The sequence below is a fragment of the Triticum dicoccoides genome, chromosome 2A (genome assembly GCF_002162155.2).
Source record: "Triticum dicoccoides isolate Atlit2015 ecotype Zavitan chromosome 2A, WEW_v2.0, whole genome shotgun sequence".
NCBI lineage: Eukaryota > Viridiplantae > Streptophyta > Magnoliopsida > Poales > Poaceae > Triticum > Triticum dicoccoides.
Window position 1 is genome coordinate 710,229,036 of NC_041382.1, and position 11,606 is coordinate 710,240,641.

Here is an 11,606-nt window from a genome sequence, read left to right on the forward strand (position 1 = left end):
ACACCTCACATGTCATATCTCAAAAGACCCCTACTGCCCTCAACAAGTTATTGCCTACCAGCTACCCCAAGTGGACAGCAGGTATAAGAACTAGCGGTAGTACCAATCTATGATAGTTCCCTAGGAAACCTCCATGTCTACACATGTTACAAATGGGATGGACACCTCCATGTCTACACATGTTACAAATGGGATGGACTCTTATTGGAAATTACGTTTCTGAATAAACCAGCCACGACTTTCTTGCACCGTCCCAAGGCCAGATAGAAGAAATTGGGTGTCCAACATGAACACAGCACTGCAGCACCAGAAACCTGGACCTGTGTCTGTAGGAGGGTTAAAATGAGGAGTTAAGGACAGTGGTCATACTACATCACACTGCATAGGCCCCAACCACCCAGGCACATGGAAAGCAATGGTGAGGCCTACCCCACTGCACCCCCCTGGATGGCTGTGATTAGGCCACAATGGCCAGGCACCAACTTTTAAGTACCACCACCTGATCATTCCTCATCAGCTACACTGGAACCATATATTCTAACCTTAGCACCTTTGCAGCCCTTTCACTTTGATTCTTCTTGTCTACTACTTCCTACGTCCGAAAATACTTGTCATCAAAATGGATAAAAGGGGGTGTATCTAGAACTAAAATACATCTAGATACATCATCTTTTATCCATTTTGATGACAAGTATTTCCGGACGGAGGGAGTAGCTGGGTTAAAATACTGGTACTACCCACTTCAAGATCAAATGCACCAAGTCGGCCTTACCTATATATCAATACATTATATAGACACTAGCTAGACACCTCCAAGCTGTGTAAAGTTCTACTTGGGAGGCTATAAATGCCTAGCTATGACATATGCATGGTTCTCTACACAACACACACCACCATCCTATTCCTGCCTCTCCTTTTCTCTTCTCTTCTCTCCACTGCCCAAGTTTTGCCATAGACAAGAAAGAACCTCTAGGTAGCTTTCCTCCAGAGCAGCAATGGCCATGCACCATCTCTCCCAGGGGCACCCGCAGGCCTGGCCATGGGGGGTAGCCATGTACACCAACCTACACTACCACCACCAGTACGAGAGGGAGCACCTGTTCGAGAAAACCTTGACGCCCAGCGATGTAGGCAAGCTCAACAGGCTGGTGATCCCCAAGCAGCACGCGGAGAGGTACTTCCCCCTCAATGGCGGCGACTCCCCCGGCGACAAGGACCTGCTCCTGTCTTTCGAGGATGAGGCCAGCAAGCCGTGGCGGTTCCGGTACTCGTACTGGACGAGCAGCCAGAGCTACGTGCTCACCAAGGGCTGGAGCAGGTACGTCAAGGAGAAGCAGCTTGACGCCGGAGACATCGTGCACTTCGAGAGGGTGCGCGGCCTTGGCACAGGCGACCGTCTCTTCATCTGCTGCAGGCGCCGTGGCAAGAGCGCGCTGCCACCACCAGTCCGCGTATCTCCGCCTGCTCTGAACGCCGGGGAGCAGCAGCCTTGGAGCCCGATGTGCTATAGCACGTCAGGATCATACCCTACCAGCCCTGCCAACTCCCACGCCTATCGCCGCTCCGTGGAGCAAGATCACAGCGACATGCTGCATGCAGGTATACACAACCCTCAAGAACAAAGCACTTGATAGCATGCAACATAACTTAGATGCAGGTGCTGAAAATTACATATCTCTTACACCATTCTCCGGTGAATTCTTGCAGGTGACTCGCCGAGAGAGGCAAATGCCAAGAGCAGTACGGCATCGGGGCCGCCGTCGAGACGTCTCCGGCTGTTCGGAGTCAACCTCGACTGCGGTCCGGAGCCAGAGGCAGAGGCAGCAACGCCAATGTACGACTACACCCACCAGAGCCCCTACGCTGCAGTGGTCACGGTGCCAGCTTACTGGTCAGTACTGTAAACATCACCAAAAGTTCAATTGCATTCAGACACATCTGTAGATATTCAGTAGCACATATATATAACCGAATTTCTCAATTTAAAGTACAATATTTTTTGACAACAGGGCCAGTTCATAAGATGGTGAGGTCTGAAGCCATGCTCGAGTATCCTAACAACCAGCAGTGAAACTAGTTACTACTCCCACCAGACAGCCTACTAGGCTACTCTGGACCGAGTGACAGGCTTGAATTGACCCTTGGAAGGAAAAGGAAGAGGAAGTGGAAGATCCCTTGTTTCCCGGGCAATCTTCCTTCCATCCACAGAGTGCCCTTTTTTTCTATGTTTCTTTCTTCTGGTCTTCCAGAGACCCTACTCGATCGCATCGCAGTACGGGGCCCTTAGCAGGTGGCAGGTTTCAGGAAACATCAGGTTGAAAAGGAGAGGGAGTAAGAGAGATAGAAGGATGGTGACACACATGAAAAACAAAAGGACATGCTTAGCAAGCATGTGTGTATGTATGTGTCATCTGTATGTACTGGGTCCAAGAACAAACTATGAAGTTGATGTATCCTCTCCAGCCTCCTCAAGAAACAAAGTCATATCCCCCATGGGCCATGGGCATGGAGATTTTGTTCTCTCCCTTCTTGCCTCTTCCAGTACTAGTGTTCTACACCTCACGCAATCAATTGGTTTAATGTTTTCAAGTCAAACAATGCATTCACCTTACCTTCTCAAAAAATTCAATGCATTTACCTTACCTTCTGAAAAAAAAATCAATGCATTCATACACCTAAGATAAACAATCAGCGAGTGTACGTGCGATGCAATGCAGTTCTCAGAGTCTCTAAACAATAGGAAGTGTAACGTTATGGCCAAGATTGACAGATGCCAAAGGATCGTTAAAGAAGTGATGTGCCATAGGTGATGCCGACACCCGGGGATGTCCATGTCCCGATCTTTTACTATTCTATTAATAGCCGGTATCAACCTTTTTGATCCCTCGGGAAGGAAAGGCCCGGCAGAAGTTTGAGGTGTGCAAGTGGTCTCAATCTGCCCTAATAGGATGCAAAGGAAAAGGATGGCTAAGATGATGGCCTGAGAGGCAAGTTCCAGACACAAAAGGCCACTAGGCTCCAATAATCAACAAGATTCCCGGCAACACGTATCAAAAGGAAAATCGGAGATCTGTCTCCTGCTTTTGTTGCCTATGTTAGAAAGGCCTGTACGTACGAGGCAAACTAGAGATTATTGTTCCGGCCGGCCCTGCCAATTATTGAAAGTAGAAGATGCCTGGAGAAACATGGCCTAACTCAACAGACATGGCGCTATCAGCTCTTAGTTAGGGTCAAACAGTAGCTAGCTGTAAAACAATATTTGGACTCGTGTCCAGCTGTGGAACACACCAAAGCTAAAAAAAAAAAAGATAGCTAAGTAAATAAACCCTGTGTTACCATGCTCACCTAATTTGGTGCAAGAGCACATCTTAGTATGCAGACTGCCCAACTGCAAGTAGGCTGAGAGATACACATGTCTATAATTGCAAAATGCAGTACGGATTAGAGTATTGAGCACGGTGCTGAAATACTGACCTGGTTCAGTGAAAAAAATTAGTGAGATGCAGGCATCAGATTCATCTGAATGGAACTCGCAGCAATTTTGGCAGTGATGATTGCACCTATAGGTTAACGACCGTATCAAGCACCAAAATTTCCTGTCTGCTAGCAAGAGCAGGAGCCATGTTCTAATACAAAATGACATGCACTTTGGTGTGTGTTCGAGAAAAAAGAACAGGAGCCATGTGCAGCGGGGCTTTCTCTAATGGCAATGAACCTTATCCGGGGCACTCCAGGGCTGCATGATTAACGCCTTTGAACACCAAATAGCTTATCTTAACATTAGTACAAAAGGGCCATGTGATTGCCATAATGGTAAAGTGGACCCTTACTTTGTCTACTTCACGCATACCAAGAAAAAGAGATTCCCTTAATTGAATTGAAAAGAACGAAATTATCAAAGGAAGTACTCCCTCTATAAACAAATGTAAGACGTTTTTGCAGTTTAAATTTGTGTAGAGGGAATAGTAACTAATTAGTACTACGAACTAATCACATTACCCATGTAAAATTGTACAGATAAAGGCCTGTTTGGAAAAATACCACCATTCAAAAAACAACGATGCCCACAGAAAAATATATCACCATCCCAAACAGGTCCTAAAGCTGAAGTTTCATTTCGATTTAGGAGGGTTTGGCCTGTTTGGTTTGTGCCCAACATAGCACCAAAACCAAGTCAAATAGTAGTGGTGCCCAAATCTATGTGCACAAATTGGCTGTCCAGTTTAGTTCAAAACATAAATCAAACAGACTAAAGAACATATTCTTACCAAAATTATAGCACCGAATTAAGCATGGGCAATTCTAATCAAAGTTATTCCCTCCATTCACAAATATAACATGTTTTGGATATTTTAATATGGAGTACATATGGATTGAAATGGGTGAACAAACACACTAAAATGTGTCTATATACATCCGATCCAGAAAAAAGTAAAAACATCTTATATTTGTGAAGGGAAGGAGTGTTTTGGTAAGAACGATGGCTCCCTATAGCCTGAGACAAAACAGCCATAACCAAGAATATATACACATAAATATAAGGATATAAGTATTATGTTCACAACAAAGTACAATAGCACATTAACTGACATATAAAGGAAAAGTTGCTGAGATCATACATTTGGTGGGTCATTTGGAATAATAATTTATTTCCATACCTAGGCAAAATATATATCTTCCAGAAATCATAGAAAATAATATCACAGCAACTAATATTCCTATTCACGATTACATAAATAAAAAATGGATCACACTAATATCACAGCCATGATAAGATATTTACTCTGTGCTAGAACCTACATATCACATATTTTTACTAATATTACTGCAAGCATATAAAAAAAATGATATGCAGACAACGCCGTCAGGCTACACCATATGTGCAAACAACATATCCAGGCAACAAAATAGAACCTATAGCAGGAAAGTGATTATGGCTTCAGCAGCAAACCAAGATCTATACGTGAATTGAGTGCTTAAGGTAAATCCCTAGTTGAGCTACCACCCAAAGGGGTTAGTGCAGTCTCCTGCAATTCCAACAAAGACGACTCTAGCCGACCTAGAAAGTTTAAGGTATGTCCGTTGAATCGCAAAGCGGTCCTGCTCCAGAGAGTAATCCTAATTTTACAATAGTTCCAATCACAAAAGGAAGGGAAAATAACTACAAAGGCCCCAAAGGATAGAACAGAGTGAAGGCAATTTAAAATAGACAAATAAAAAAATACCTAGTGTCAGTGAGTAGTATATGTATATTAAGGAAGAAACATATCTCCCACTTTGAAATTGGCAACATTAGAGTTGCCAGGGCTTACAAATCATGTCTAATTATGTAGCAGTAATTGTTCAAAATGAAGCATGCATGGGACTAAAATAATGCTTTTGCCATTACCTGAAGAAGGGTTACTTTGTTTTTGCAAGAACAGGCTCACACCACACTTTCATGGGAACTACAATCAGTGTCATTTTCATGAGGCTATTATGTCCGGGAAAACAGAGTTTATGTGTTCATTTGAAATTGGCCATTATAATCAGTGTCAATTTCATGGGCTATTATCTCTGGTAAAACAGACTCCCAAATACCAATGACTCCTGTTTGGCGGACAAAGGCCGCTGTCTCCTGAACTGCTCGATTTGCTCTCTTTTGGCTAACACAAACTTGCAGCCAGTTAATGTTTCAGCCTCTCTCTGAATTTCACTGAATATGGCACCCAATCTAGAAATGCAATGCTCATTGCCTGCTAAGGCCTGAATAACAGAGGTAAAATCGCTGTCGCTGACCATGATAACAGGTAGTCGCGACCAGACCGCATAAAGACGAATCCCTTCCAGGCATGCTCTCGCATCCATGCATACATAAACGAAGATATACGGCACACCTTTTCAGCTTCCTCTGGAGTCATATTTCTGTCCAACAATGGAGAACATGCAATACAGTTAAACAAAGATTTATGTCCAGTTTTCAGCAAATACCTACAACTGAAAGAACTAAGAATATTCTACTGTTACATTCTCTACTTTAAAACCAAACAAAACAGGATCTTATCGTTTCAATACACAAATAAATAATGCAAATCCTGTCTTGCTTCGGACAATTTTATTTCAGAGAACCTGTGCAGTCCTCAAATGCAGATACAAAAGCATTAGCTCGCAATCTCTAAGTTCAGATAAATAAGCACGTCCTTTTCAAGTAGAGCAGAGCAGCAAGGCTTCTAGATCCAAGACCCAAGCACATATGTGAGTATATCTTTCTATGCACTAGTCTGCAAAAGTACGGGAAGTATCAGACAACACAGGTTTTTCTTAGTGCTGCATACAAGAAACCTCAGGTTATTTGGTAACAAAATGGAAACCAGTGTGTTGTCGTTATTTGTAAAATATCAATTGCTTTTCTCCTTGTCATGCTGGCACAAAGCCTAGAATGGCAGATTACTATAACTTGTGAATCAAAAGGTCACCAAAAAAAAACTCATAAGCATAATTGTCCTAACATATGAGCAAAGCTCCAGGGAAACTTAGTTCTCAATATAAAGCTATAACAGAACATTTGCTATGGTGAATTGAAACAAATATGAATGATTGGGTTTGAAGCCTGCAAGGATAGGTTTTACTCAATTTCTTAAAGCCACGAATGCTAGTACAAATTATGTTCAAATGGAATATATTTAAATACAGTATAGGGAATGAACTGTTCTAGAAATTGAATATGTCAGCAGTAGTGCATAGGGGAATGAGACCGAGATGCGCCACTTTCCAGGGCTCATCACTGTTGGAGTGGAAAGAATGACAAGAAAGATTTGATCATAAGGAGTTGGAACCACAATGTGCATCAGCTGGTACAATTCTCAGTAATTACACTGGTAGTACCAAGTAAGTAGCATAGCAGACTTCTTCACGCACTGAATTCAGCAAGTGAGCTGAGAAGAAATCCACTTCCCATGTCTATTTCTGTAAGAACAAATCTTGCATCGACTTCCTATGTATATCTTTGTTGAACCACAGAAAATTATGTGGCTTGTCATCCACAAGATACAGCTTTCTTGGTGACAGTCTATTCAGTTAACCAAGGATTTGCATCTGCTTCCATTTCTTATGCGCATATCAGACGATAGTGTTGATACTAGATTCAATGGAGCCAGCAGCATGGCATTATTGACTTGAATGGCAAAGCTACCAAGATCAGTCCTGACATAGATCATTAGTGTTGTAGTGCCACTACTGACAGGCAATAATTTGCTACATGAATAGAGTGCCACTGGTAGTTGACTACCATCTTCCAATTCAGCCCTACATCACCAAAAGTCCCCACAAGAACATGAGCCATCCTTAAAATGGTGAAATCTATTGACATCTCTGACAATGAATAGACGTTCAGTAATATGGGCTGCAACCTTCATGAATGAATGACAGTCCCCGCATATCCTAAGGTTCTTGTGTATTATAATTGGTATATTAGGAGGCAAGCTGATTAACCCAAAAGCAAGTGCTAACTTCTCACTATGGTGTTTAAGCAGCTCCTCTTTTTGGTCGTCATGAACATCATGCAGATCGCATTCTATTTTGGTCATGTGAGCAAATTTTCTCATATCGTGATAAATTTCCTCCAACTTATTGTAGATATCAGTGATTGCTGGGTGCTTTCTCTCTCCAACAACAAAGACATGGATTTTGCCCTTTGCTTCAATCCAACTCCTGCCAATTTCTTTCTTTGCACCACTATCCTTCAAATATTTCCTTGCCATTAGAACATTCTCCCAGTTCCCACTGGCAGCATATACATTTGAGAGCAAAACATGGTTCCCTCCATTGTCAGGCTCAAGTTGGAAAAGCTGTTCCGCAGCTATTCTGGCTAACCCACTATTGTTGTGGTTCCTGCATGACCCTAGCAAAGATCCCCACATAGAAGCAGTTGGTTCAAATGGCATTTTGTGAATCAATTCCCAGGCCTCATCAGTCTTCCCAGATCGACCCAGAACATCAACCATGCAAGAATAGTGAAGGACATTAGGTTCAACAGTCTGATCAGACATTAGCAGGTTAAAGTAGTGGCGACCCTCTTCAACTAAACCTGCATGACTGCACACTGACAACATGGAGAGATAGGTAACTTCGTTCGGAAAAATACCTAACTGGTGCATTTTCTCAAAGAGAATCATAGCTTCCCAAGAATGGGCATGCCTCGAAAAACCAGCAATCATTGCATTCCATATGACAACATTCTTCTGTTCCATATAAGCAAATAGTGCGTAAGATTTTTCAATCTGGCCACACCTTGCATACACATCCACAAGAGATGCTGCCACAAAGAAGTTCCCATGAAAACCACATTTCACAATAACTGCATGCAGTTGTGTCCCTTCAATTTTCAATGCTAAGCTTGCACATGCGCTAATGATAGCAGAGAGAGTGAATTCACTCAATTTTACTCCTTCCCTTTGCGCATTCCGAAATAAACATAATGCTTCTTCGTGAAGGCCATTCTGCACATATCCTGCAAACAATGAACTCCATGTAACTAAAGTTTTATCAGGCATCTTCTCGAAAACCCAGCAGGCATCCTTAATCATGTTACATTTTGCATAAACATCTAGAATTGCTGTCCCAACAAAGCTGTTTACGTCCAATGCAAGCTTGATTGCAATGGCGTGTAATTGCTTGCAATCATTGATAGCATATTTTGCAGCACATGCACAGATTGTGCTGGATAAAGTAAATTTAGTCAGCTGCCTCCCTTCTCGGTGCATCCTTTGAAAAAGCTTCAAAGCTTGTACATCCTCTCCACTCTGAGTATATCCAGCAATCATGGTATTCCATGAGACTATGCTTCTGGCAAGCATTGCATCAAAAACATGACGAGCGCAATCATTCCGACCACATTTTGTGTACAAGTTGATTAGAATATTGCATGTGACAGTATCTGTTACCAGACCAAAATGAATGGCTAGCCCATGGCAGCTTTTCCCAACCAGGAGGGACCTCCTCTTTGCACATAGTTGCAGAAGCTCATGGAGCACAAACATGTCAATCAAACTCCTGTCAATCTTACCACGACGTTTATCCTTTAGGGAATTGTTCAGACCATACCACACTCACACTTCATGTTCTGATTTATGGCAGGGTAGTTAAACGGAATGCCCATCCATGGAAGACAGCTACTAATGCATGCAGAATATGACTGAAAGGGAGAACTTCGCCAACCAAATTTGCACTGCTTTCTGATGACTCGCAGCAAGGGACAGCTAGTCTGAAATATGTTTAGATGCCGTCAAAAGCACATAACTTTTCTGCAGGATGGCATGAAACTTCTCTCATTAGTCCACCTTTACAAATTCTTGATATTAGAATCTCTGGAAGAAAAGCAAGTCAGTCACAACTATATGATCCTCATCACACTTTGATGCATCTTCAGAAAGCAGATACGATCCTGTAAATAAAATCTAGACAGGTAAAAGAACATAAATTTTTATGGCAGGGGCATAAGGAAATGTGATGGGTTCTGCTAAAAGCACATGCTAATACGTCTAAAAAGAAATATTTGGTTCAAATGACAAGAAGAACCAGGAACTAGCACCAAGTGAGCTTCTTGCTTTTCAACCATTCGAATGTGGGTGGGAGGTGGTACAGTACTGGTCCTAGGAAGTGAGCGATGGTACTTTGCTGGTAGTACAAGTTGAGAGCTAACTTAAATCCAGGGTTCCTTTCAAATTTTCAGCATCAGGGCTGTGTTCCATTTGGAATAAGGATGTACCAGCAAGATATATATTTCTACTTAACACATCACAAGCACAGGACATAGGCAAACAGAAAAACATTTTACTACTAATCGAGCAATCACACCTTATTGTGAACAACCCTACTTTAATAATCATAACAAAAATTTACATCTAATATCAGGATACCATTGATGCACTACACCCCTCCCACCAGCATGACCCTAAGCAGCAACTCAGTAGAAATCCTTATTGCGCGTGACCTATAGCATAGGACAGTGAGCATTACAGCGAAGGCACTACACAGATATGCCACATTGCCACTAGTGCAGCATCAGCATCAGTGGCAGATCTAGGATTTGAAAACAGGCTGGTCCACCTTAAAAACAATTGACAACAAATATGACATGGCACATTCTAACTAATTTACCAATACCACATAGAAATAGATCAATATGGTCTTACAAACATACTAAAATTCACAGTTAAGTCTCAGTTTTGCGTAAGCCTGCATACTGCATACCTTGAGAAATTCAACAAATATGTAAATGTGTTCATGTACTGTACTGGATAGCAATTAGCAGACAACTGAAGCATGCTTAATTGCTTATTATGTTGCTTCTCCTGCTTATTATTCATTTATTTGTACAAGCTGGGAAGATTCATCATTTGTGCACTAGATAGCTCTCTAGCAAACAACGAACATGTACTGTACTGGATGGAAATTTGCACTGGATAGCTCTCAATATTACCTTCGGCTATGTACAGCTTCTCAGCCCCTAGCTGCTAGCCTTCTATGCTGCACGTCTCCAGGCCCCTGGGCCAGGGTGCACGCCTGCACACCGCCGGCCGCCGAGGAGACTGCTGCAGCTGGCCGCTGGCCGCTGGCGGGTGGCGACTGGGCGCGGTGGCCGGCACCGGCGCGGAAGCAGAGGGCGCAGGCGCGCAGCCACTGGAAGGAAGGGCGGCTAGAGTTGGCAGCCTGCCGGGGAAGGGCGCGGCGGCCGGCGGTAGGCAGGAGGCGGCTGGCGGCTGGCGGCTGGTGCGGTTTGGAGTCGGTCGGGGATGGGACCAATGTGGGGCTGCAGGGAACCCCTGGGCCCTGGCGAACCCCTCGCGCGAGCGACACTGGGCCGGCCCATTAGGATCGTACCTTTGAGTGCGCTCTCACCGAAATTAAGGAGTACTAGTACAATGCCCGTGGGTTGCCACGGGCCTTTTAATTTTTTTTATTGCATACATAAGCATAATGCACCTTCAATTTCATATGTATAGAAAGAAATTTACACTAACAATCGAACCTGAGAAACGGTTAGAGTTTGGAAAGGTACCTAGAGGGAGGAGGCCCGAGAGTCCTGGAGGTCATCAACATGCGGGTATTATGCGATCGTGGAATTGCCGGTACCGCGGCAACGAGCGACCTTTCCCCATCACAGATCCGTCATCGCCACCGCTGGCCTCCTCCGACTGATTGCGCTGCCAACGTCGCATCAGGTCGTGATACTGAGGAAAATGGGAGATGGTGGTCGGGTGTGGGTATGGGTCTTGGGATACAAAGCAGCCCTCCCAACTGTTATTGTGGTTTTGTGCTTCAAAAATCAATTCATAATGTCCGTGCGTTGCCACGGGCACTTTAAAAATCTTCCCGGTTCATCATGATCATGTTTTACTAAAAAAAGATGATATTCCTCGTTGCAAGTAATGTCGCTAAATTTCTCGATCCATTAAACCATGGGTAAGTGCAAAAGTAAATGAATATGAGTTGAGTGAAATAAGGAAGGATTAAATGAATGAACAAAGGAAATGATAAAATGGATGAACAAACCAACCGTACACACGTTTTTATCAGTTCTTCTCCATCAGAAAATGGAACCCAATTGTTGTTGCAGCATTGCATTG

The 11,606-nt window shown here is 43.2% G+C and overlaps 2 protein-coding genes across 4 annotated transcripts; one reads left to right on the forward strand and one right to left on the reverse strand.

Annotated features, from left to right (window-relative positions):
• Window positions 1–744: 744 nt before the first annotated feature.
• On the forward strand, window positions 745–2,522 carry LOC119356484 (B3 domain-containing protein Os11g0156000-like). The gene is made up of 3 exons (XM_037623443.1): window positions 745–1,599; window positions 1,708–1,891; window positions 2,010–2,522. The coding sequence occupies exons 1-3, from the start codon at window positions 996–998 to the stop codon at window positions 2,020–2,022; spliced, it is 801 nt and encodes a 266-aa protein (XP_037479340.1). The 5' UTR covers window positions 745–995; the 3' UTR covers window positions 2,023–2,522.
• Window positions 2,523–6,581: 4,059 nt separating this feature from the next.
• LOC119356483 (pentatricopeptide repeat-containing protein At5g04780, mitochondrial-like) lies at window positions 6,582–10,739 on the reverse strand. 3 transcript variants are annotated; one of them, XM_037623442.1, is made up of 2 exons: window positions 10,460–10,739; window positions 6,582–9,281 (listed from the first exon to the last, which is right to left on the reverse strand). In XM_037623442.1, exon 2 carries the CDS (start codon window positions 9,015–9,017, stop codon window positions 7,290–7,292), a length of 1,728 nt encoding a protein of 575 aa, XP_037479339.1. In that variant the 5' UTR covers window positions 9,018–9,281; window positions 10,460–10,739; the 3' UTR covers window positions 6,582–7,289. The 3 variants fall into 3 exon arrangements, with proteins under 3 accessions (XP_037479339.1, XP_037479338.1, XP_037479337.1); XM_037623441.1 differs by having other exon boundaries at window positions 6,582–9,344; XM_037623440.1 differs by having other exon boundaries at window positions 6,582–9,421.
• Window positions 10,740–11,606: the final 867 nt, after the last annotated feature.

What these genes read in the sequence shown, in the direction of transcription:
- LOC119356484 (XM_037623443.1), top strand. Translation starts at nt 996, where the DNA reads ATGGCCATGCACCATCTCTCCCAGGGGCACCCGCAGGCCTGGCCATGG. An exon ending in CAGCGACATGCTGCATGCAG is followed by an intron (nt 1,600 to 1,707) that starts GTATACACAACC and finishes GAATTCTTGCAG; the next exon opens with GTGACTCGCCGAGAGAGGCA.
- LOC119356483 (XM_037623442.1), bottom strand. Translation starts at nt 9,017, where the DNA reads ATGTTTGTGCTCCATGAGCTTCTGCAACTATGTGCAAAGAGGAGGTCC.